The sequence below is a fragment of the Pleurodeles waltl genome, chromosome 7 (genome assembly GCF_031143425.1).
Source record: "Pleurodeles waltl isolate 20211129_DDA chromosome 7, aPleWal1.hap1.20221129, whole genome shotgun sequence".
NCBI classification, from domain to species: Eukaryota; Metazoa; Chordata; class Amphibia; order Caudata; family Salamandridae; genus Pleurodeles; species Pleurodeles waltl.
Genome location: NC_090446.1, coordinates 969639868 through 969663836, shown reverse-complemented (window position 1 = coordinate 969663836; position 23969 = coordinate 969639868). Strand labels below are relative to the sequence as shown.

Here is a 23969-nt window from a genome sequence, read left to right as displayed (position 1 = left end):
GCACTCCGTTCCTTTGGTCGTGAGTAAAGCAGTCTGTATTCAAGCTGATAACCATGTCATCAGAGATTATCACAACCACCAAAGAAGTAAAACAGCCATCTCCGTTTCTCCTTTCCTGAGGGATGTCTTTGGGCAGAGGAGAATCTCCACTCTCTCTCAGCAGTGTATCCTCTGGGGAAGGAGAAAGGGCCTTCGACCTTCTCAGTCAAAGGTTTTCCTCATCGGTTTCTCTATACCTGTTACCTTGGACGTTTCAGGAAATCACTAAGAAATTTGGTCAGCCTTGGATGGATCTCTTTGTCATGGAATCAACTCCCTTCTGTGTCACTTGGGCAGTCTAATCCTGTGCAGGTCAGCCTGATCAATAAAACGCCGTTTCAATTTCATGGCCTCTAGGTTCCTTCAAGGCCTGTTTTCCCCTTTCCCATTTATACCCCGAAAACTGAAGAAAATTCGTGAGTATCATGCCAAGGTCCTAATTGTGGTGCCTGAATTGTCCAGGAGACTGTGGCACCCTCTCCTTCACTGGCAGTTATCCATCCAGCCATCCCCTTTGAGCCTTTCAATTCTATGGCTGGACTCTCTCAGATGGCTAACTATGGGGGCATGGCTAGTCAAAGGGTAAAACGTTTCAGGCAAGGATGCGCAAATGAAATTGCAGAATGTATACAGCTCTTCAGAAAGCCGTCTACAATTCAATCTTACACCTGTCACTGGTGTTATTTTGAATCCTGTTCAGGGGCAAGGATCCTCCTCCAATATCTCATGACCCAGTCAAGATTCTTGATTTGTAAAATATGGTTTCCTGTTGGCCATGGCAGTCTGTACTATCAGTGCCCAGTGGTCGCAAGACAAGCTTTTAGGGGTGCTAATATTTCTCCGATTTCACCTCTTGCATCTGGTTTATGAAGGAGTTTTTTTCCTCCAGAGATCGGTGATTTATTGTCCTATCCCCCCACCCCGGGATCTGCAGATGGACCTTTGGGGGTTGCAGGCTGCTCCCATTGAACCCCTCGAAACCCCAGGCTTAAAGTTACCCACAGTTAAGGTGGTATTCTTAGAAGCTATCTGCTCAGGACGAAGGACTGGGGATATCAGAGCCTTACTTTCCTCATCTCACTTTATGCGTTCCTTTCCAGACAAAGTTGTCCTTAGGCCCAATCCTTTCTTTCTTCCAAATACACGATCCACATTCCATTATTCATAGGATATTGTCCTTCCAGTGTTCGATCTTAATACTTCCTCTGCTGAGAAAATAAGGTTATACACCCGGAAACTGCACAGAGTCTGATCCAGCTGTCTGAATAAAAAGGCTTCTTTTATTACTTTATGACCTTCAAATAGGGGTCTTCTCCCTTCCTCATCTACCATTTCTAGGTGGATTAAATCAGTGATTATCAAATCCTATGAAATCTAGGGTGTTATTTTTCACAATAAGATTCAGGGGTGAGATCTCAGGGGACTGGCAAATCCCCAGAAAACCTTCAAGGGGGACATCTGTTGTGCAGCTATATAAACGTTCCCTCGCAATTTTATGTCACATTATCATCTGAAGCTGTGTGGCAGTATTACTGCAGATGCTCGATCTCATGTACTATATTCTGTTCAAAGTTTGCAGGATTACGTTGAGAGAAACTTAATAAATTCATAAGTGTTGCATAGCTGTATGCCTGTTCTGCCTTATTCTTTATTATGAGGAAATAAAATAATCAATTTCCACTGGAGTATTATCTCAAAATGTAAGGATTGTTTGAGGAAGATGGAAAACGGGGCAATGGCCTAGTTACTTACCAGTAGTCTTCATTACTCTGAGTCCAGATCTTCCTTAATACAGTCCTGAATACCACCACCCTCCTTGGGCCTGGGACTGATTTTTTTCCTTCTCATCTATGCTTTCTCAAGCTTGACAAATACAGGAAGTGTGGGTGAATGTTCCTCCTTTTTTGCATTCTGGGTAATGGCGGCCATATTGGACGGGACGATTTTTAGGTGGCTAGGGAATCAACTTCTGTGAGATAGGATAGGGAACTGCTCAAATGTAAGGACTATTTCGACAAAGACCTCGACTCGGAGTAAAGATTACCTATAAGTAACCATGTTATTCACCCTGATGAACACGACCATAATACTTTTAAAAGGTGCTCAACCAAGCAATCAATTTGTCAGATATCCTTACTACATCCTGCAGTTTTCCAGCAAAGATGCTGATGATCGACAGCATCAAATACAGGAAAAGGGCTCACCATCACCACTGTGGGTGCAATCGCAGCAGTACTGTAACATCAATGAGGGCAACTCGATTTCGCTGCCAGGTCTCTAAGGCGCACGTCTTTCTCCAAGGAGCTCGTACATATTTAAGCGATTACTATCCCAAATTGAGAAGATACAATGTTTTAAATCACTTTAGCAAATAGACGTGGACAGTGGTTTGCCATAACGTGCTGGTCAACTGAGCACTGATAAAACGTAAGCACAAGACAGATACTGTATTTGTGCAAAGAAGCCATTTACAGTTGCGAGTGATCAACCCCGTCACATAATGAGGGTCTTCAATGATCAATTCTGGAGGACAAGAGTCATCAGAAAGTGCAGAGTTCTGTTACTTCAAATATCTGCCATATTGTTGTGGTTTAAATGGAGAAAAAACAAGTTCTGGAGGTGGATGGGCCCTCAAAGGTCTCATGGTCCATAGTTCACGGTGAGAAGAAGGGCACCTTTTCTGATTACATTAACTTAATTAGAAAACTAACTGGCAAGTCATCAGAAGAAATCGTGGGTTTCGAGAAATCCAACGAGGCGCCGCGGCCAGTGTTTTTGCAAAATCGTGAATGTTATTTTCGCTGGTCTCACAGGCCTGTTGCAGTATTTTTCTTTACTTCTTCGGTTCCATTTCCATAATGGGATATTACTTGACTGGTTAACTGTTTATCAGTCTCTGTCTTCGATATTCCGCATTTACTGCTGGTTAACACTATCTCACTGTCTTAAATCCGTGTTGCACCCATTTTGCTTACTGTGGCATAAGATAGATTTTTTTTTGTAAAGGCGCAGCCTAGTTTCTAAATTTTTCCTATCTATCTGCCCTTTTTTATTTATGCTATACTTTGTACTGACTTTGCTAAAAAAAAATTCATTCTTCCAATTATTATCAGATGATTTGATTAAAATTAAATTGTAACAATAAAATGTGCATTTGATTTTTTTATACAATCAATTTAGTGTGCTTTCGAGGAACGGTAGCCATGTAACCATAAAACTACCCTGAAAGGTTATCACGAGAGCCTTGCTTTATTAAATATTTTTCTCGTTTCCTGCCAGACATTGCCATCTAGCGGCCAAGCAATGCATGCTAAAACACAACAAACTGTTTTGATTTAGCCCGTAGACCGCACCCATTGGGTGTCTTGGCGCTCAGAATCCAGAAGACCTACCGACAGAGACGAAGTGACAGAGGGACAGATACCGCAAGAGCTTATATTAAACAGGAAAAATACATGTTCTCAGCAGTTTTTGAAAGGTTACAAAATTGGATGTGTGTTTCAAGTATAAAGGCAGTGTGTTCCACTGCAGAGAAGTGGTATATACAAAACTGCGACCACCCAAAAACGGTAGTATGTATCCTAGGCACAAGCAAGGGTGACGTAGATCTGAGGTGTCGGTTAGGACGGTACCTGTAGGAAAGTACCATCATGCCTGGCATGTTACCCCCATTTTCTCAGTATGTATGTATGTTTTAGCCCCTGTGTCACTGGGATCCTGCTAGGCAGGACCCCAGTGCTCATAGTATGTGCCCTGTATGTGTTCCCTGTGTGGCGCCTAACTGTATCACTGAGGCTCTGCTAATCAGAACCTCAGTGTTTATGCTCTCTCTGCTTTCTAACTTTGTCACTGCAGGCTAGTGACTAAATTTACCAGTTCTAATTGGCACACTGGTACACCCATATAATTCCCTTGTATATGGAACTTGGGTACCCAGGGTATTGGGGTTCCAGGAGATCCCTATGGGCTGCAGCATTTCTTTTGCCACCCATAGGGAGCTCTGACAATTCTTACACAGGCCTGCCAGTGCAGCCTGAGTGAAATAACGTCCACATTATTTCACAGCCATTTTTCACTGCACATAAGTAACTTATAAGTCACCTATATGTCTAACCTTCACCTGGTGAAGGTTGGGTGCCAAGTTACTTAGTGTGTGGGCACCCTGGCACTAGCCATGGTGCCCTCACATCGTTCAGGGCAAATTCCCTGGACTTTGTGAGTGTGGGGACACCATTACACGTGTGCACTATACATAGGTCACTACCTATGTATAGCGTCACAATGGTAACTCTGAACATGGCCATGTTACATGTCTAAGATCATGGAATTGTCACCCCAATACCAGCGGGGGGGGCAATTCCATGATCCCCTGGGTCTCTAGCACAGAACCCGGGTGCTGCCAAACTGCCTTTCCGGGGTTTCCATTGCAGCTGCTGCCAACCCCTCAGACAGGATTCTGCCCTCCTGGGGTCCAGGCAGCCCTGGCCCAGGAAGGCAGAACAAAGGATTTCCTCTGAGAGAGGGTGTTACACCCTCTCTCTTTGGAAATAGGTGTGAAGGGCTGGGGAGGAGTAGCCTCCCCCAGCCTCTGGAAATGCTTTGATGGGCACAGATGGTCCCCATCTCTGCATAAGCCAGTCTACACCGGTTCAGGGATCCCCCAGTCCTGCTCTGGTGGGAAACTGGACAAAGGAAAGGGGAGTGACCACTCCCCTGACCAGTACCTCCCAGGGGAGGTGCCCAGAGCTCCTCCAGGGTGTACCAGACCTCTGCCATCTTGGAAACAGAGGTGTTGGGGGCACACTGGACTGCTCTGAGTGGCCAGTGCCAGCATGTGACGTCAGAGACCCCCTCTGATAGGCTCTTACCTTATTTGGTAGCCAATCCTCCTTTCTTGGTAGCCAAACCTCCTCTTCTGGCTATTTAGGGTCTCTCCTCTGGAGTAATCTTCAGATAACGAATGCAAGAGCTCACCAGAGTTCCTCTGCACTTCCCTCTTCGACTTCTGCCAAGGATCGACCGCTGACTGCTCCAGGACGCCTGCAAAACCGCAACAAAGTAGCAAGACGACTACCAGCAACATTGTAGCGCCTCATCCTGCCGGCTTTCTCAACTGTTTCCTGGTGGGGCATGCTCTGGGGGTTACCTGCCTTCACCCTGCACTGGAAGCCAAGAAGAAATCTCCAGTGGGTCGACGGAATCTTCCCCCTGCTAACGCAGGCACCAAAAGACTGCATCACCGGTCCTCTGGGTCCCTTCTCATCCTGATGAGCGTGGTCCCTGGAACACAGGAACTCTATCCAAGTGACTCCCACAGTCCTGTGATCCTTCAGTCCAAGTTTGGTGGAGGTAAGTCCTTGCCTCCCCACGCTAGACTGCAAACCTGTGTACTGCGTGATTTGCAGCTGCTCCGGCTCCTGTGCACTCTTCCAGGATTTCCTTCGTGCACAGCCTAGCCTGGGTCCCCAGCTCTCCGTCCTGCAGTGCTCAACCCTCTGAGTTGGCCTCCGACGTCGTGGGACCTTCCTTTGTGACTCTGAGCCAGCTCAGATTCACAAATCTTCTAAGTGCCTGTTCGGGTACCTCTGCGGGTGCTGCCTGCTTCTGTGGGGGCTCTCTGAGTTGCTGAGTGCCCCCTCTGTCTCCTCCTCCAGGGGGGGGACATCCTGGTCCTTCCTGGTCCCCAGCAGCACTCAAAAACCTCTACCGCGACTCTTGCAGCTAGCAAGGCTTGTTTGGGGTATTTCTGCGTGGGAACACTTCTGCAACCTTCATCTCGACGTGGGACATCTTCCATCCAAAGGAGAAGTTCCTAGTCCTCTTCGTTGTTGCAGAATTCCAAGCTTCTTCCATCCGGAGGCAGCTTCCTTGCACCTTCATCTGCGGTTTTCTGGGCTCCTGCCCCCCCCGGACACTATTGCGACTCTTGGACTTGGTCCCCTTGCCTTCCAGGTCCTCAGGTCCAGGAATCCGTCTTCAGTGCTTTGCTGGTGTTTGTGGTTCTTGCAGAATCCCCCTATCACGACTATTGTGTTTTTTTGGGGTAGTACGTGTACTTTACCCCTACTTTTCAGGGTCTTGGGGTGGAGTATCTTGGACACCCTGACTGTTTTCTTACAGTCCCAGCGACCCTCTACAAGCTACCATAGGTCTGGGGTCCATTCGTGATTCGCATTCCACTTTTGGAGTATATGGTTTGTGTTGCCCCTAGACCTATGTTTGCCTATTGCAACCTATTGTAATTCTACACTGTTTGCATTACTTTTCTGACTCTTACTTACCTGTTTTGGGTTTGTGTACATATAACTTGTGTATATTAGTTACCTTCTTACTGAGGGTACTCACTGGGATACTTGTGGCATATTGTCATAAAAATAAAGTACCTTTATTTTTAGTAACACTTGAGTATTGTGCTTTTTTTATGATATTGCGCATATAAGTGGTATAGTAGGAGCTTTGCATGTCTCCTAGTTCAGCCTAAGCTGCTTTGCCATGGCTACCTTCTATCAGCCTAAACTGCTAGAAACACCTCTATTCTACTAATAAGGGATAACTGGACCTGGCACAGGGTGTAAGTACCATAGGGTACCCACTATAAGCCAGGCCAGCCTCCTACAGTACCACCTTATGTTTCCTACCAGGATAGTAGATTTTGTGCCATAAGAGTCTTATGAGCAATACAAAGTGCCTTGAAGATTACTCTCTCCTTCACTGGAAGCCATGAAGTTCCTTCAGAGCACTTAATTGCTGATGATTGCTTGGGAAGCTTCTTTAAAAATTGTGCAGCAGTATTTTGAACTACTTGAAGCTTCTTGAGAACAGAACGCCTCAAGTCCATATAAACCGCATTACCGTAATCGATCCTGGAAAGGATTAAGGTAACAATCACAGTTTTTTTCACTGTGAAAGGAGATGTGGTAGTACTCTCCTTAAAGATCTGAGGAGCAGGAAACATACCAATACCACCTTGTTTACGTGGTCTATGAAGGAAAGACTGGCATCAAATATGACACCCTGGTTTCTCACTTTAGACACTAGAGCAGGAGTAGGACCTAAGGAATCTGGCCACCAAGTGTGACCCCAAAAGGTGGGATCTTTACCAAAAATGAGTACTTCTGCCTTAGCAGATTTTAATTTCAGACAATTGGAAGTCATCCATGTCGTAAATGCCTTAATACAGCTGCTGAACCTATTAGCCACCTCATTCACAATGCCGGGGACTGATACCACTATCTGGGTGTCATTGGCATATGTAACAGTAGTGAAGCCATAGGAATGTATCAATTTAGCTAGAGGAGCAACTTAGATATTAAAAAGCTTAGGACTTAGAGAAGACAGTTGGGGAATATCACACGGGAGATACAATTTGGATTAAGCACTAACCAAGCCAATAGGCTCCAGCTCTAAACACTGAGCTACTGGCTTTGACAATACTTTTTTGTGTTTTCTGCATGCACTGGGATAAAGAAGTGTACGCGTAGGGTTGGCAATCTTGGATTTCTTTAATATAAAGATGGTCGCCGAAGCACATTGATGTATTGTGACGCATGCAGGCGCCCTGCTACATGCATGAGTTGTGACACTGTAGACAGACGTATTTTTTCCAATATTTAATATATACATAATGTGGGTTTTGGGTCAGAGACCCTTGCTCATGACTGGTTGTCTTTGTTGTTCTTCTCAGTTGTTTTCTTATGACTTAGTGGCGTTGCTCTCTAGTCTTCTGTTGGTCCTACCTAGGGAAATGTAGATGTCAATGCAATGTAGGTATACATTTCATCCCATTAGAACATTGTAGGCAAATGCCCAAAGCCCATTTTAAGCAGATATTTTGTATTGGAAGAAATATGCCTACATACTGCTAAAGTGGTCGCTAGTCAAGACCTTAAAATCCAACAACCAGTTCTGAGTGAATCTCTTCATGAGCCGAGATTTTTTAATTTTATTACAAACAAGTAACATCAAAGCCAATAGGTCTTGTCGACAAGAAGGTACTAGCATGGTCAACATTGTTAGCCATTTTGCATGGCTGCTGTGCAGCAAGACTGAACGCGGCCATGACCAACTGCATTATGGAGCTTTTTTTCTTCCTGATCGGAGGGAAGATGTAGTGGGAGGCAATACAGAGAGCGGAAGGGGGAGGGGGGGGAGACGAAAAACAGGGCTGGACACGAAAAACAGGGTGGGTGGGTGGGGGGTTCACGAAAAACAGGGCAGGTGGGTGGGGGGGACACGAAAAACAGGGCGGGTGGGTGGGGGGTATCACGAAAAACAGGGCGGGTGGGTGGGGGGTATCACCCCCGAAAAACAGGGCGGGCGGGTGGGTTGGTGGGGGTATCACGAAAAACAGGGGGGGTGGGTGGGTGGGGGGTATCACGAAAAACAGGGGGGGGGGTGGGTGGGGGGTATCACGAAAAGCAGGGCGGGTGGGTGGGGGCTATCACGAAAAACAGGGCGGGTGTGGGGGTTTGGACACGAAAAACAGGGCGGGTGAGTGGGTTGGGGGGACACGAAAAACAGGGCGGGTGGGTGGGGGGGTATCACGAAAAACAGGGCGGGTGGGTGGGGGGTATCACGAAAAACAGGGCGGGTGGGTGGGTGGGGGGTATCACGAAAAACAGGGCGGGTGGGTGGGTGGGGGGTATCACGAAAAACAGGGCGGGTGGGTGGGTGGGGGGTATCACGAAAAACAGGGCGGGTGGGTGGGGCGTATCACGAAAAACAGGGCGGGTGGGTGGGTGGGGGGTATCACGAAAAACAGGGCGGGTGGGTGGGTGGGGGGGTATCACGAAAAACAGGGCGGGTGGGTGGGGGGTATCACGAAAAACAGGGCGGGTGGGTGGGTGGGGGGTATCACGAAAAACAGGGCGGGTGGGTGGGTGGGGGGTATCACGAAAAACAGGGCGGGTGGGTGGGTGGGGGGTATCACGAAAAACAGGGCGGGTGGGTGGGTGGGGGGTATCACGAAAAACAGGGCGGGTGGGTGGGTGGGGGGGTATCCCGAAAAACAGGGCGGGTGGGTGGGTGGGGGGTATCCCGAAAAACAGGGCGGGTGGGTGGGGGGTATCACGAAAAACAGGGCGGGTGGGTGGGGGGTATCACGAAAAACAGGGCGGGTGGGGGGGTTTGGACACGAAAAACAGGGCGGGTGGGGGGGTTTGGACACGAAAAACAGGGCGGGTGTGGGGGTTTGGACACGAAAAACAGGGCGGGTGTGGGGGTTTGGACACGAAAAACAGGGCGGGTGAGTGGGTTGGGGGGACACGAAAAACAGGGCGGGTGGGTTGGGGGAACACGAAAAACAGGGCGGGTGGGTGGGTTGGGGGACACGAAAAACAGGGCGGGTGGGGGGGACACGAAAAACAGGACAGGTGGGTGGGGGGTCACGAAAAACTAGGCTGGTGGGTGGGTGAGGGGGGACACGAAAAACAGGGCGGGTGGGGGGGGGACACAAAAAACAGGGCGGTGGGTGGGGGGGACAGGAAAAACAGGGTGGGTGGGTGGGGGGGACACGAAAAACAGGGCGGGTGGGTAGGGGGGACACGAAAAACAGGGTTGGGACATGAAAAACAGGGTGGTTGGGTGGGGGGACACGAAAAACAGGGTGGGTGGGGGGGGACACGAAAAACAGGGCGCGTGGGTGGGGGGGGACACGAAAAACAGGGCGCGGGGGTGGGGGGTTAACACGAAAAACAGGGCGCGTGGGTGGGGGGGGGACACGAAAAACAGGGCGCGGGGGTGGGGGGTTAACACGAAAAACAGGGCGGGTGGGTGTCGGGGACATGAAAAACAGGGCGGGTGGGCGGGGGTGTCACACGAAAAACAGGGTGGGTGGGTGGGGGGACACGAAAAACAGGGCGGGTGGGTGTGGGGGGACACGAAAAACAGGACGGGTGGGTGTGGGGGGACACGAAAAACAGGACGGGTGGGTGTGGGGGGACACGAAAAACTAGGCGGGTGGGTGGGTGGGGGGGGACACGAAAAACTAGGCGGGTGGGTGGGTGGGGGGGACACGAAAAACTAGGCGGGTGGGTGGGTGGACGGGGACACAAAACTGGGTGGGTGGGGGGGGACACGAAAAACAGGGCGGGTGGGTGGGGGGGACACGAAAAACAGGGCGGGTGGGTGGGGGGGACACGAAAAACAGGGCGGGTGGGTGGGGGCTATCACGAAAAACAGGGCGGGTGGGGGGGTTTGGACACGAAAAACAGGGCAGGTGGGGGGGTTTGGACACGAAAAACAGGGCGGGTGGGGGGGTGGGGGGTATCACGAAAAACAGGGCGGGTGGGTGGGGGGTATCACGAAAAACAGGGCGGGTGGGTGGGGGTATCACGAAAAACAGGGCGGGTGGGTGGGTGGGGGGTATCACGAAAAACAGGGCGGGTGGGGGGGTATCACGAAAAACAGGGCGGGTGGGGGGGTTTGGACACGAAAAACAGGGCGGGTGTGGGGGTTTGGACACGAAAAACAGGGCGGGTGAGTGGGTTGGGGGGACACGAAAAACAGGGCGGTGGGTTGGGGGGACACGAAAAACAGGGCGGGTGGGTGGGTTGGGGGACACGAAAAACAGGGCGGGTGGGGGGACACAAAAAACAGGACAGGTGGGTGGGGGGTCACGAAAAACTAGGCTGGTGGGTGGGTGAGGGGGGACACGAAAAACAGGGCGGGTGGGGGGGGACACAAAAAACAGGGCGGGTGGGTGGGGGGGACAAGAAAAACAGGGTGGGTGGGGGGACCCCAAAAACAGGGCGGGTGGGTAGCGGGGACACGAAAAACAGGGCGGGTGGGTAGGGGGGACACGAAAAACAGGGCGGGTGGGTAGGGGGGACACGAAAAACAGGGTTGGGACATGAAAAACAGGGTGGGTGGGGACACGAAAAACAGGGCGCATGGGTGGGGGGGGACACAAAAAACAGGGCGCGTGGGTGGGGGGTTAACACGAAAAACAGGGCGGGTGGGTGTCGGGGACATGAAAAACAGGGCGGGTGGGCGGGGTGTCACACGAAAAACAGGGCGGGTGGGTGGGTGGGGGGGGGGGACACGAAAAACAGGGCGGGCGGGTGGGGGGGACACGAAAAACAGGGCGGGTGGGTGGGGGGGACATGGACAAAGGAAAGGGGAGTGACCACTCCCCTGACCAGTACCTCCCAGGGGAGGTGCCCAGAGCTCCTCCAGGGTGTACCAGACCTCTGCCATCTTGGAAACAGAGGTGTTGGGGGCACACTGGACTGCTCTGAGTGGCCAGTGCCAGCATGTGACGTCAGAGACCCCCTCTGATAGGCTCTTACCTTATTTGGTAGCCAATCCTCCTTTCTTGGTAGCCAAACCTCCTCTTCTGGCTATTTAGGGTCTCTCCTCTGGACACGAAAAACAGGGCGGGTGGGTGGGGGGGGACACGAAAAACAGGGCGGGTGGGTGGGGGCTATCACGAAAAACAGGGCGGGTGGGGGGGTTTGGACACGAAAAACAGGGCAGGTGGGGGGGTTTGGACACGAAAAACAGGGCGGGTGGGGGGGTGGGGGGTATCACGAAAAACAGGGCGGGTGGGTGGGGGTATCACGAAAAACAGGGCGGGTGGGTGGGGGGTATCACGAAAAACAGGGCGGGTGGGTGGGTGGGGGGTATCACGAAAAACAGGGCGGGTGGGTGGGTGGGGGGTATCACGAAAAACAGGGCGGGTGGGTGGGTGGGGGGTATCACGAAAAACAGGGCGGGTGGGTGGGGGGGGTATCACGAAAAACAGGGCGGGTGGGTGGGGGGTATCACGAAAAACAGGGCGGGTGGGTGGGGGGTATCACGAAAAACAGGGCGGGTGGGTGGGTGCGGGGTATCACGAAAAACAGGGCGGGTGGGTGGGGGGTATCACGAAAAACAGGGCGGGTGGGTGGGTGGGGGGTATCACGAAAAACCGGGTGGGTGGGTGAGGGGTATCACGAAAAACAGGGCGGGTGGGTGGGTGGGGGGTATCACGAAAAACAGGGCATGGTATCACGAAAAACAGGGCGGGTGGGTGGGGGTATCACGAAAAACAGGGCGGGTGGGTGGGTGGGGGGTATCACGAAAAACAGGGCGGGTGGGTGGGGGGTATCACGAAAAACAGGGCGGGTGGGTGGGGGGTATCACGAAAAACAGGGCGGGTGGGGGGTTTGGACACGAAAAACAGGGCGGGTGGGGGGGTTTGGACACGAAAAACAGGGCGGGTGGGGGGGTTTGGACACGAAAAACAGGGCGGGTGGGGGGGTTTGGACACGAAAAACAGGGCGGGTGTGGGGGTTTGGACACGAAAAACAGGGCGGGTGAGTGGGTTGGGGGGACACGAAAAACAGGGCGGTGGGTTGGGGGGACACGAAAAACAGGGCGGGTGGGTGGGTTGGGGGACACGAAAAACAGGGCGGGTGGGTGGGGGGGACATGGACAAAGGAAAGGGGAGTGACCACTCCCCTGACCAGTACCTCCCAGGGGAGGTGCCCAGAGCTCCTCCAGGGTGTACCAGACCTCTGCCATCTTGGAAACAGAGGTGTTGGGGGCACACTGGACTGCTCTGAGTGGCCAGTGCCAGCATGTGACGTCAGAGACCCCCTCTGATAGGCTCTTACCTTATTTGGTAGCCAATCCTCCTTTCTTGGTAGCCAAACCTCCTCTTCTGGCTATTTAGGGTCTCTCCTCTGGACACGAAAAACAGGGCGGGTGGGTGGGGGGGACACGAAAAACAGGGCGGGTGGGTGGGGGCTATCACGAAAAACAGGGCGGGTGGGGGGGTTTGGACACGAAAAACAGGGCAGGTGGGGGGGTTTGGACACGAAAAACAGGGCGGGTGGGGGGGTGGGGGGTATCACGAAAAACAGGGCGGGTGGGTGGGGGTATCACGAAAAACAGGGCGGGTGGGTGGGGGGTATCACGAAAAACAGGGCGGGTGGGTGGGTGGGGGGTATCACGAAAAACAGGGCGGGTGGGTGGGTGGGGGGTATCACGAAAAACAGGGCGGGTGGGTGGGTGGGGGGTATCACGAAAAACAGGGCGGGTGGGTGGGTGGGGGGTATCACGAAAAACAGGGCGGGTGGGTGGGGGGGGTATCACGAAAAACAGGGCGGGTGGGTGGGGGGTATCACGAAAAACAGGGCGGGTGGGTGGGGGGTATCACGAAAAACAGGGCGGGTGGGTGGGTGCGGGGTATCACGAAAAACAGGGCGGGTGGGTGGGGGGTATCACGAAAAACAGGGCGGGTGGGTGGGTGGGGGGTATCACGAAAAACCGGGTGGGTGGGTGGGGGGTATCACGAAAAACAGGGCGGGTGGGTGGGTGGGGGGTATCACGAAAAACAGGGCGGGTGGGTGGGTGGGGGGTATCACGAAAAACAGGGCGGGTGGGTGGGGGTATCACGAAAAACAGGGCGGGTGGGTGGGTGGGGGGTATCACGAAAAACAGGGCGGGTGGGTGGGGGGTATCACGAAAAACAGGGCGGGTGGGTGGGGGGTATCACGAAAAACAGGGCGGGTGGGGGGTTTGGACACGAAAAACAGGGCGGGTGGGGGGGTTTGGACACGAAAAACAGGGCGGGTGGGGGGGTTTGGACACGAAAAACAGGGCGGGTGGGGGGGTTTGGACACGAAAAACAGGGCGGGTGTGGGGGTTTGGACACGAAAAACAGGGCGGGTGAGTGGGTTGGGGGGACACGAAAAACAGGGCGGTGGGTTGGGGGGACACGAAAAACAGGGCGGGTGGGTGGGTTGGGGGACACGAAAAACAGGGCGGGTGGGGGGGACACAAAAAACAGGACAGGTGGGTGGGGGGTCACGAAAAACTAGGCTGGTGGGTGGGTGAGGGGGGACACGAAAAACAGGGCGGGTGGGGGGGACACAAAAAACAGGGCAGGTGGGTGGGGGGGACAAGAAAAACAGGGTGGGTGGGTGGGGGGACCCCAAAAACAGGGCGGGTGGGTAGCGGGGACACGAAAAACAGGGCGGGTGGGTAGGGGGGGGACACGAAAAACAGGGCGGGTGGGTAGGGGGGACACGAAAAACAGGGTTGGGACATGAAAAACAGGGTGGGTGGGGACACGAAAAACAGGGCGCATGGGTGGGGGGGGACACAAAAAACAGGGCGCGTGGGTGGGGGGTTAACACGAAAAACAGGGCGGGTGGGTGTCGGGACATGAAAAACAGGGCGGGTGGGCGGGGTGTCACACGAAAAACAGGGCGGGTGGGTGGGGGGGGACACGAAAAACAGGGCGGGTAGGTGGGGGGGACACGGACAAAGGAAAGGGGAGTGACCACTCCCCTGACCAGTACCTCCCAGGGGAGGTGCCCAGAGCTCCTCCAGGGTGTACCAGACCTCTGCCATCTTGGAAACAGAGGTGTTGGGGGCACACTGGACTGCTCTGAGTGGCCAGTGCCAGCATGTGACGTCAGAGACCCCCTCTGATAGGCTCTTACCTTATTTGGTAGCCAATCCTCCTTTCTTGGTAGCCAAACCTCCTCTTCTGGCTATTTAGGGTCTCTCCTCTGGAGTGGTGGGGTGGACACGAAAAACAGGGCGGTGGGTGGGTGGGGGGGACACGAAAAACAGGGCGGGTGGGTGGGTGGGGGGGGGGACACGAAAAACAGGGCGGGTGGGTGGGTGGGGGGACACGAAAAACAGGGCGGGTGGGTGTGGGGAAACACGAAAAACAGGGCGGGTGGGTGTGGGGAAACACGAAAAAGAGGGCGGGTGGGTGGGGGGAAACACGAAAAAGAGGGCGGGTGGGTCTGAGGACAGAGGCTTTCAGCAATGACGTTGCGTCAGTCGAGCGACGGGGTGAAGTCGGAGAGCGATAGGACCTCTTCGACGACTTCTTCTTCTTACCTGCACCCGAAGATTTAGAAGATGAGTGGGGACCCGTGAATGGTCTCAAGACCTTCCTCTCAATCGAGACCGGGACTTACGCGGAGTCATGTGCCGGTCTGCCATGAGCTTTAGGGACCGCTCCCTCAAAGCCTTTGAGTGCATGGCCCGGCACTCGGAGCACGACTTCGGATCGCTCTCGAGACACCACAGACAAACCTGATGTGGATCCATCACCGACATTGTGTGGTGACAGTCCTCGCACGGCTTGAAACCTCTCAGGGTGCCATGTCCACAAACCACTGCCTGTGGCACAGGTGAGTCACCCCTCTAGCAGATCTTACAGCCCTAAGGCAGGGTGCACTATACCACATGTGAGGGCATAGCTACATGAGAAATATGCCCCTACAGTGTCTAAGTCCATTCATAGACATTGTAAGTGCAGTGTAGCCATATTAAGTATAAGGTCTGGGAGTTTGTCATTAGGAACTCCACAGCACCATAATGGTTTCACTGAATACTGGGAAGTTTGGTATCAAACTTCTCAGTACAATAAACCCACACTGATACCAGTGTGGGATTTATTGAAAAATGCACACAGAGGGCATCTTACAGATGCCCCCTGTATGTTTGCCCAACTGCTAGTGAAAGACTGACCAGTCTGTGCCAGCCTGCCACTTTCAGACGAGTTTCTGACCACATGAGGTGAGTGGCTTTGTGCACTCTGTGGTCAGAAACAAAGCCTGTCCTGGGTGGAGGTGCTTCACACGTCCCCCTGCAGGAACTTTGGCGGCAAGTCCAGAGGGAAAATTAGGAAAAACAAGGAGGACTCACCCCCTCAGCCAGGACCACCCCTAAGGTATCCAGAGCTGCATCTTGCTTGGAGGATTAGGACCAATAGGGATAGGAATGTGCCCCCAAACCCAAAGGGAGTGGGCACAAGGAGAGTGTAGCCACCCTCAGGCTACTGCCCACTGAACCGAACACGCCCCTAAATGTAGAATTTAAGGGCCCTCCTGAACCCAGATCACTGACGACCTCAAGAAAGAAGAAGGACTGCTGAGCTAAAAACCTCGCAAAGAAGAGAAGGAGACAACAACTGACTCAGCCCCGGCCCTACCGGCGCGTCTCCTGCTTGAGAAAGCTGCAAAAGAAGAGTGGTGCGTTCTGATGGTCCAGTGATCCCTGAAAAGCCTCCGACGGACTGCCTGCATCACAGAGGACCAAAAAACTCAGTGGACAGTGAACCGGTCCAAAAAGAAAGAAGAAGAAACTGCTTCTAAAGGACTCCCACTACACTCCAGAAGCATGAGTCCTAAACCACACTGCACCCAACACCCATGGCCTGTGTCCAGGTGTCCCAACCAGGCAGAGAGGATCCCCAGGCGATTCTGACCGAGTGTCCACCCTGAGCTGACCTCTCCAACCCTCCACGACAACGCCTGCAGAGGGAATCCCGAGGACCCCCCTGACTGCGACTGCCCGAGACGAAGATATCCAACACCTAGAGAAGCACTGCACCCGCAGCCCCCAGACTCGAGAGAAACGGACCACTGGTGCAGCTACGACCAGCAGGTGGCCCTCCCTCCTGTCCAGTCGGTGGCTTGCGTGAGAAGCCCCCCGATGCCTTGCCTGCAGCACCTAAGTTACCCCCGGGGTCCCCCTTATAGAGTTCTATTGGAAACCTGACGCCCTGTTTGCACTTTGCACCCAACCACCCTGTGCTGCTGAGGGTGTGGGATTGGTGCCTGCTTGTGGCCCCTACAGTGCTCCTCTAAACGCCCTTGGTCTGCCCCGACAATGCGGGTACTTACCTGCAAGCAGACCGGAATCAGAGTGCCCCCTGTCTCCATAGGGGACCATGTTATTTTGGCTCTTGTTTGACCTCTGCACCTAACCGGCCCTGTGTTGCTGGTGCTGGGTGCTTTGGGTTACCTTGAACCCCCAACGGCAGGCTACCTACGCCCTGGAGACTAAAGCTGTAAGTTTGTTACTTACCTTATAAACTGTACTTTACTTACCTCCCCCAGGTTTATGAATATTGCCATAAGGTGAACTTGAAACCCACAGAGACTCAAACTCAACAACTCCCAATATGCACAGAAAATGAAAGTTTTAATATATCCTAGCCAAATGGGTAATGGCTGGGTTACTTATGTGCAATCTTCATTAGTCTAACTTGACCTTTCTCCAGGCATAGTGTTTGTGATGGCCCAGGCTCATGACAGGAAAAAGAACATGAAGTGTGATGCCAGGGGGTGCTATAAAGGTGTAGCCTCCCAGAATTCTTCCAGACGTTAACCAAGCCTTAATGATGATTACATGGAAATAACAGACTCATTGTGCCTATGGTCACCATCCCCGTCTTTACTTTTGGGGAATATCAATGTGCCAAAGCTATGCTGGCCTTCCATCCTGAAGGAACAGAACTTATTATACCGGCTCACCAATTGACCCCAAACTAAATGTATTAGTGAAACAACACAAGAATATATTCATAATGAAAATATTTAGGTAAAACAGAACAAGACATACTGTTCAAAAGAACTAAGGGCCTGATTTAGAGATTGACAGAGGGGTTACTTTGTCACAATGGTGACAAATATCCCGTCCATCAAAATATAAATCACATTATATCCTATGGGATTTATATTTCAGCAGACGGGTTATCCGTCACCGCTGTGCCGGAGTAACCCCTCTGACAAACTAAATCAAGCCCTAAGTTCCGTTCCTGACTCTTTAATTCTAGAATTGTTCACAAATGTGTGCGAGGAAGCCCACTTAGCTCTACAAATCTCTAATAAGGAGACAACTTGAACTTCAGCCCAGATTGAGGAAACTCCTCTGGTGGAACTTTCATGGACTACTTACTTTAAAGGCATGGCATATAAAGATTAGGCCATAGAAATTGTAGATGCAATCCATCTGCTAATAGGAAGATTAGAGGTTTTACAACCTTGCTCTAAACCCTCAAAGATTATAAAATGGTGGTCAGTTATACCAAAAGGCCTACAAAATTACAGATACAAAAAACTGCAAGTTTTACATGCAACAAGCTCTCCTCTGGTGAAGGTGGAGGCGGAAAAAAGAGAGGTAACAAAACCGACTATGTGAGCAACAGATTCCACCTTAGGAATAAACTCAGGATCTGGCTTCAAAGGTATACCATCATCAAGAACTCTTAAAAAGGCCGTTTAAATAAAAGAGTACTAAGCTCACCCGTTATACAGCTGAAGTGATCACAACCAAAAATATCCCCTTCATAGTCAAAACATTTAGCTCCACGCCATTGAGAGGTTCAAAGGAATTGGTTGAAAAGCTTTTAAAACTATAGGTAAATCACATGGGGCTGCAGTAGGTCTAAGTCGAAAAGGAATAACTAATGTCAGTCAGTCAAAAAAAGCTTTATTTGATTATTTTAAAATAATCATAAAAGCAAAACAAATAAGACACCGTTCATCACAATAATGAAAATGCAATCAAAAACAAATGATCAGAACATTTTCAATTTCCACTAAAAACAGCAGCTTTTAAAAATTCTACAACATTAAAGCAAACCTGAATGCAAGATAAAGAATGCAGAAACAACAAAGCAGGTTTGCGCTGCTGGATAACATACAAATTTAAAATTGGTTTTAAAAGCTTTTTGGTAAAGGGAGCATAATATCTACAGAAAGAGACAATGTGCTCAAGTGTCAGAACAGCATTCTCATCACAGGGACAGACTAAAACAGAGCTCACATCAAACTGGCCTAGAGGGAAACAAAGTAAAGATTGTATTGTCCATAGCTGAAATCTGGCCAAAAATGCATGCTCCTGGGGACTCGGAACCCAAGACAAGCAGGCTCAATGCTCAATGTGTTCTGGGTGATTGCACACTCCTGCAGACTGGTCTTATTTAGCTCATCCCTTTCCCTGGCAGCCCATGCGAAGCTAATAAAGAACTGCTTGGCCTTAGCAATATCAGAATTAACAAGAGAGGAGGGGGGTGAAAACAGACCTTCTCCTATCCTATAGCCTCGGACAAGAACTTCACATGACTCAACCAAGGAATTTGGAGACCTTTGTTGCATCTGAGAAAGTCAAGTATGATTGTCCTGTTCAATGAGGCTGATTAATTGGCTGAAACAGAAATCCAAAGGGCAAGTGGAGCTACCCTAACCAGGTCTGTTACATAAGCTTCTCATAAAGAAAACAAGTGCAGGGTCAAGGGAGTAAGGCCTAGGAGATGATGACAAAAGTGATTTTCTCCAGTCTTTTCTTTGGCCTGAATGGAAGCAATGTAGCTATACCCGCAAATACCCACACCATACATTAAGATAGGGAGACATTTACACTGAAAAATCTCCAGCAAGGGCTGAACACGTTTGTTACCCACCCTCTGAGCAAAGGTGATCAGAGCACTTACAGCCCGATTGAACTGGAGACATCAATTTGCAACACAATGCACCCATGTGGATTTCTCATCAAAACAATCACTAGGTAAGGAAAATCTGTTACTCTTTCAATATGCCTTCCTTTGACTAAAAAGGATTCCTCCATACCAGGCCTAGAGCCACAGACCATATACTTAGTTTTTGCAGTGTTAATGTCCCCGTCTAAGCCATCCATGAAGGAGATAAAGCTATTTATTAAAGTCCTCAGCCCACGGGGAGTATGGGACAACAGCACAGCATCATACTCATAAAGCAGCGCTGGGATTTATGTATCCTTAACCTTGGACACATTTTTTCCAGTTCTAGACAAACAGGAATTTAACCCATTTATATAAAGCAAAATCAAAATCGGTGCTAGGGCAGAGTCCCGACGGACTTCCCAGCCCAATGAAAAGGAGTCCGTGCTCTCACTCCTCCAGACCCAAATCTGACTGAGGTACTCACCCCGCTTTGCGGAGCTCGAAGAAAGGTAACTAGGGCCTTGTTAAACCCAAGATCGATAAGGTTATCCCAGTGTTTACAGCAATTAACTCTGTCAAAAACGCTGCTTAGATCCAGAAAGGAAAGAAACAGCGAGCCTCCCTTAGCTAAGGTATATTTGCTGATAATTAAATGAAGGTAAAGGCACTGACCCAGCATACCGAGGCCAGCCCTGAATCTGGATTGAGCAGTCGAGATTATCTGGTTTTGAATTCGCTCACTCTTCAATCATACTGAGAGCGACACGACAGATGACCTTTATTAAGGACATTAGTTAGAATGGGGGCCCACAAGTCCACATTTTCTTTATAGAAGTCCATCCAGGCCTGGGGCCTTCCCGAGGAGACTAGCCATAATTGGCTCCCTTACTTCATGAATATCAAACTTGATTGACAGAGGGAAAAGGGAGGGACAGTCTTCTGGCTTATTTACTTATTTGGCTTAAAAAGAACAAATGTCTTTAAAACGGGCAACCCAGGTCTCAGCTGGAATGTTAATCCTCAGCGATGTGGCCAGGATTTCAGTGGGATATGGTCTATTAACAATTCTCCAGAATGCCCCAGTATCTTTAAGGTGGGTCGCAGATATTAACTCATGCCAGGTTTCCTGTTTGATCTCTTGCTTCCCGTTTCTAATTGCCTCCCGGTACGCGTGCCATGCAGCCATCCTGGTCCTGTCCCTGGGGGGTAACAGATAGAGCGTCTCTAAGGTTCCTATTGCCCCAGCCTACAGCCTTTATCAACCCAACCTGGGTCAGCTTTAGCACTGACCTTAACCCTGTTGAACAGGCTTTCCCTGATCTCCCCTCAAGGGTGCATGGGCCAAGAGAATGAAAGTACCTGAGTGAGAGACCCCGAGAGGTAATCTAAAAATAAGGACAGATTTGATTTGACCAGGAGGGTGAGAAATCGGGAATAAGCTAATCCCCGCCACGCAAGTCAAGCCCCTGATCATGAGGGTGTCGATTATAGCCTAGAATTCTTAATACAGCCAGAAAAGGGTTGTGGTTGTTAAAAACATTTGCCTCAATGGAAACAAGCTCAATGATGTTACTCATTGATGGCGAAACAAAGATATAATCAATTATAGTGCCTGTTCTCCTGCCCGTAAAGGTGTATTTTAGGTGCTTAGGAGCCCCTCCTAACTCCATGCCATTATATAGGCCAGCCTTCAATATTCTAATAGCTTGTCCCCCCTCTGATACATGGTCCCCATATCACGAGGTTACCGCAACCTCCGAAAAGGATCGGAGACATTTTACCTTCACACAGTGTCCTTGTAATTCTCATCGGTACTTTTCCCATTAGCGCCCTTCGTCTATTATGAATAGTAAATAGGAAAACCCTTAAGTATTCTCAAACCCAGATCACTCATGAAAAGCTCTTCTAACTACCCACTGAACTCTAAGAATACAAATGCAATAAAAAGCAACTGGTCAAATTGGCCACTGAGCTCAAAGGGGTGACACTGCCAAATTCTTCTCAAACCCATCAGATAGAAATTAAAGACCAGAACACACTTTCCATTCAAAAAGGAGAGAACGTTTTCTTACAACATCATAACTGAAAGTACTTCAAGCATTTAGAATGATACATTAGTAAACAAGGACATCTAGACCTTGGAACGGCTTCAGCTAAGTGGACAGAAATGTTTCATTCAGAAGCCACTTTTTTTTACTTTTAAACCGAAAGAGCTAGACATTAAAGAGAATGAAACCCCAGTACTCGAAGAAGAAAGGGGCAATGCAGAATCTTCCAAGAGGGGAAACAGACACGGAAAACAGAAGACAAAACCAAGTTCTGTGTGGTCAGAATGGAAGCACCATTATTACCTCTGCTGCTTCTGCCTGAATTTTGGAAGCAGGCATGGGATCAGTGGAAATGGAGGAAAGGCGTAAAGCAGAAGTGATGGCCAATGGATAGACAAAGAATGCACTTCCCATGCTTCTGGTGTAGAAAATATAGGTCAGAATCTTGAATGGCGAGTGTTCTCAAGAGATGAAAACAGATCTAGACATTGTTCTTTGAAACGTCTGCATATTTTTTCTGAAGAATACTGGAAAAAAGACCCGAGAGGTCAGAAAGATTCTGGTTCTTTTGTTCACCTGTAAATTATCCTGCCCCCTGATATAAACAACTGACATAGAAAGTAGATGAAGTTCTGCCGAATATTTGATCTTCATTTTTATCAGATTGGGAGATGGGGTTCAGGTACCCACCTGTTTATTTATATACGCCATGGCCACCAGACTGTCCAGACAAGTATACGTTGCTGCAGAATATGAATTTCAAAATGAGCCAAAGGTGCTAGGATTGAAGATAGTTCTTTCCAATTTTAATAATGACGACTCTCACTGTATGTCCATTTCCCTTGAATTGACCGATTCAAGAGTGTACCCCAACCTCTTGCACTACCTAAGGAAGCCCTAGATGAAGAGAAACCCTCTTGGAAAGCTACTCTGCTCTAGCCACAATTTCAGATGCATGACGATCCACCGAGTAACTGGAATCCTGAACTCATAATTCATAGAATCAGCATTCCAAAATCTCAACAGGTGTACTGGAAGAGGAGAAAGTTGAAGATTTGCCCATGGCACATAAAAACACATAAAACGCTATATGATCCTGGAACTCTCAGCCAAAGAAGAATTGTCAGGATAACATGGAAGAAAGAACTTTGCTGAACCTCTCTATTCTCTCTGGTGGTAGAAATCACATTCCTAGCTCTGATCTGAAATGAGCTTCTATACTCTACCCTGATAAGGATTCACCCGGCAATTTGAATATGAAAAAGCCAATCTCCTTCTTTGAAACAATATCCCTCCAACCACACATTACCTAATCTCCTGTAGCCTAACTATTCATCCCATTAATCATATGCACAGACTCACATAGTCGGAGCTAGTGATCACAACGAAATTATACTGACTTAATCTACCACAAAGAAACTGGAGTAAATGTGTGGAATGGTTTTCTTGAGATCACAAGACTAATCTCAATAACCAAAAAATAACAACTGGGCAAACCCTGAATAGTGTGTGTTCCACTGTAGAGCGCTGAGCCAGCAAGTGCTACATAAATGCAATTACAATCACAATAACAACCTAACAAACTACCAAAACAGTAAATGGACCTGTATAGGTAATCAGAGCAGATAATATAATACGTTATTAAAAATGCATGTTTATCTCTCGCTTCCTCATCAGTCACATTGTTAAGCACTGCATCCCATCACGTGATAACTCATGCATGCAAGCATTTTCAAACTGGGGATTGGGAGATCTCCCACCTGCATTGGGTCTATTAACATGTATGGATAAAAGCAACTTGTGGGTCATCACGCACGACATGAAAACACTTCCCATACAGGCTCAAAGCAAATACGACACTCTTCCAACCACACCCCAAGACAGGACAACATGCTCCCGAATGAGTAAGCGCTACAAAACATTAATACGGAGAAAGAGAAGGGCACTCGTAAAAATCAGACTATACCGTTGATAGGTTCGCAGGATGTGTCCAGGGGCAACAAAAAAATCTAAAGAAGCTCCACCCACCCCTTAAACTGACAGCTCGTTTATGCTCCGGTAATGATTGCAGCACCTTGAAAGAAAAGTTGTTTGAAAAGTTACGCTCTGTGTGCCAGAGCCCTGCACTCCAATCTGCCAGAGCCCTGCACTCCAATCTCTTCTGCATTCCTTGCTCCTTCTACACAAGTTACTGCCAAGCACTAGTTCAACTACTACTAATTGGCCGTCCTGGTAACCACTTGTCCTCTTTCAATATTTTAAATTGCATTTATAAAGCGCTTACTACCCCTGACGAGTGTCCATGTTGTCACTCCGACTGTACCTCTCCCATTGAGCCTGAGTCTCAAGCCGCATCTCCTCTTCCTCGTCCACAGAACCTGGTTCTTGTTTCACCGACACGGCTGCCTCATTTTCTATCCCCCGAGCCCCTGACTCTTCCTCCTCGAGGGTCGCTAGCTTCGCTTCTTCAGGGGATTCTACTACAGCGGCGCTTTCCATGCCTGGTCTGAACATGACGGATCATTACTTTTAAGCGTTCCGCATACGTCACTTCCGGTACATCGTGCACCACAATTAGGCATAACAATTGACCTCTTATTGTTCCCAAATCTCTCTCTGTGTCCACAAACTGACCTACCCTAAGTGTCAGCGTCACCCCGCTCCCT

At 49.9% G+C, this 23969-nt stretch overlaps 1 protein-coding gene across 3 annotated transcripts in view; it reads right to left on the bottom strand.

Annotated features, from left to right (window-relative positions):
- Window positions 1-23948, bottom strand: part of ENDOV (endonuclease V) — a 167642-nt gene extending 143694 nt beyond the window's left edge. For 2 of the 3 annotated variants that reach the window (XM_069199726.1, XM_069199728.1), the window contains exon 1: window positions 23588-23831. In XM_069199726.1, coding sequence (XP_069055827.1) covers window positions 23588-23817 — 230 coding nt within the window. In that variant the 5' untranslated portion in view covers window positions 23818-23831. Of the gene's footprint in view, window positions 1-23587 lie in introns of all 3 variants that reach the window. The other variant, XM_069199727.1, reaches the window with a different exon arrangement.
- Window positions 23949-23969: the final 21 nt, after the last annotated feature.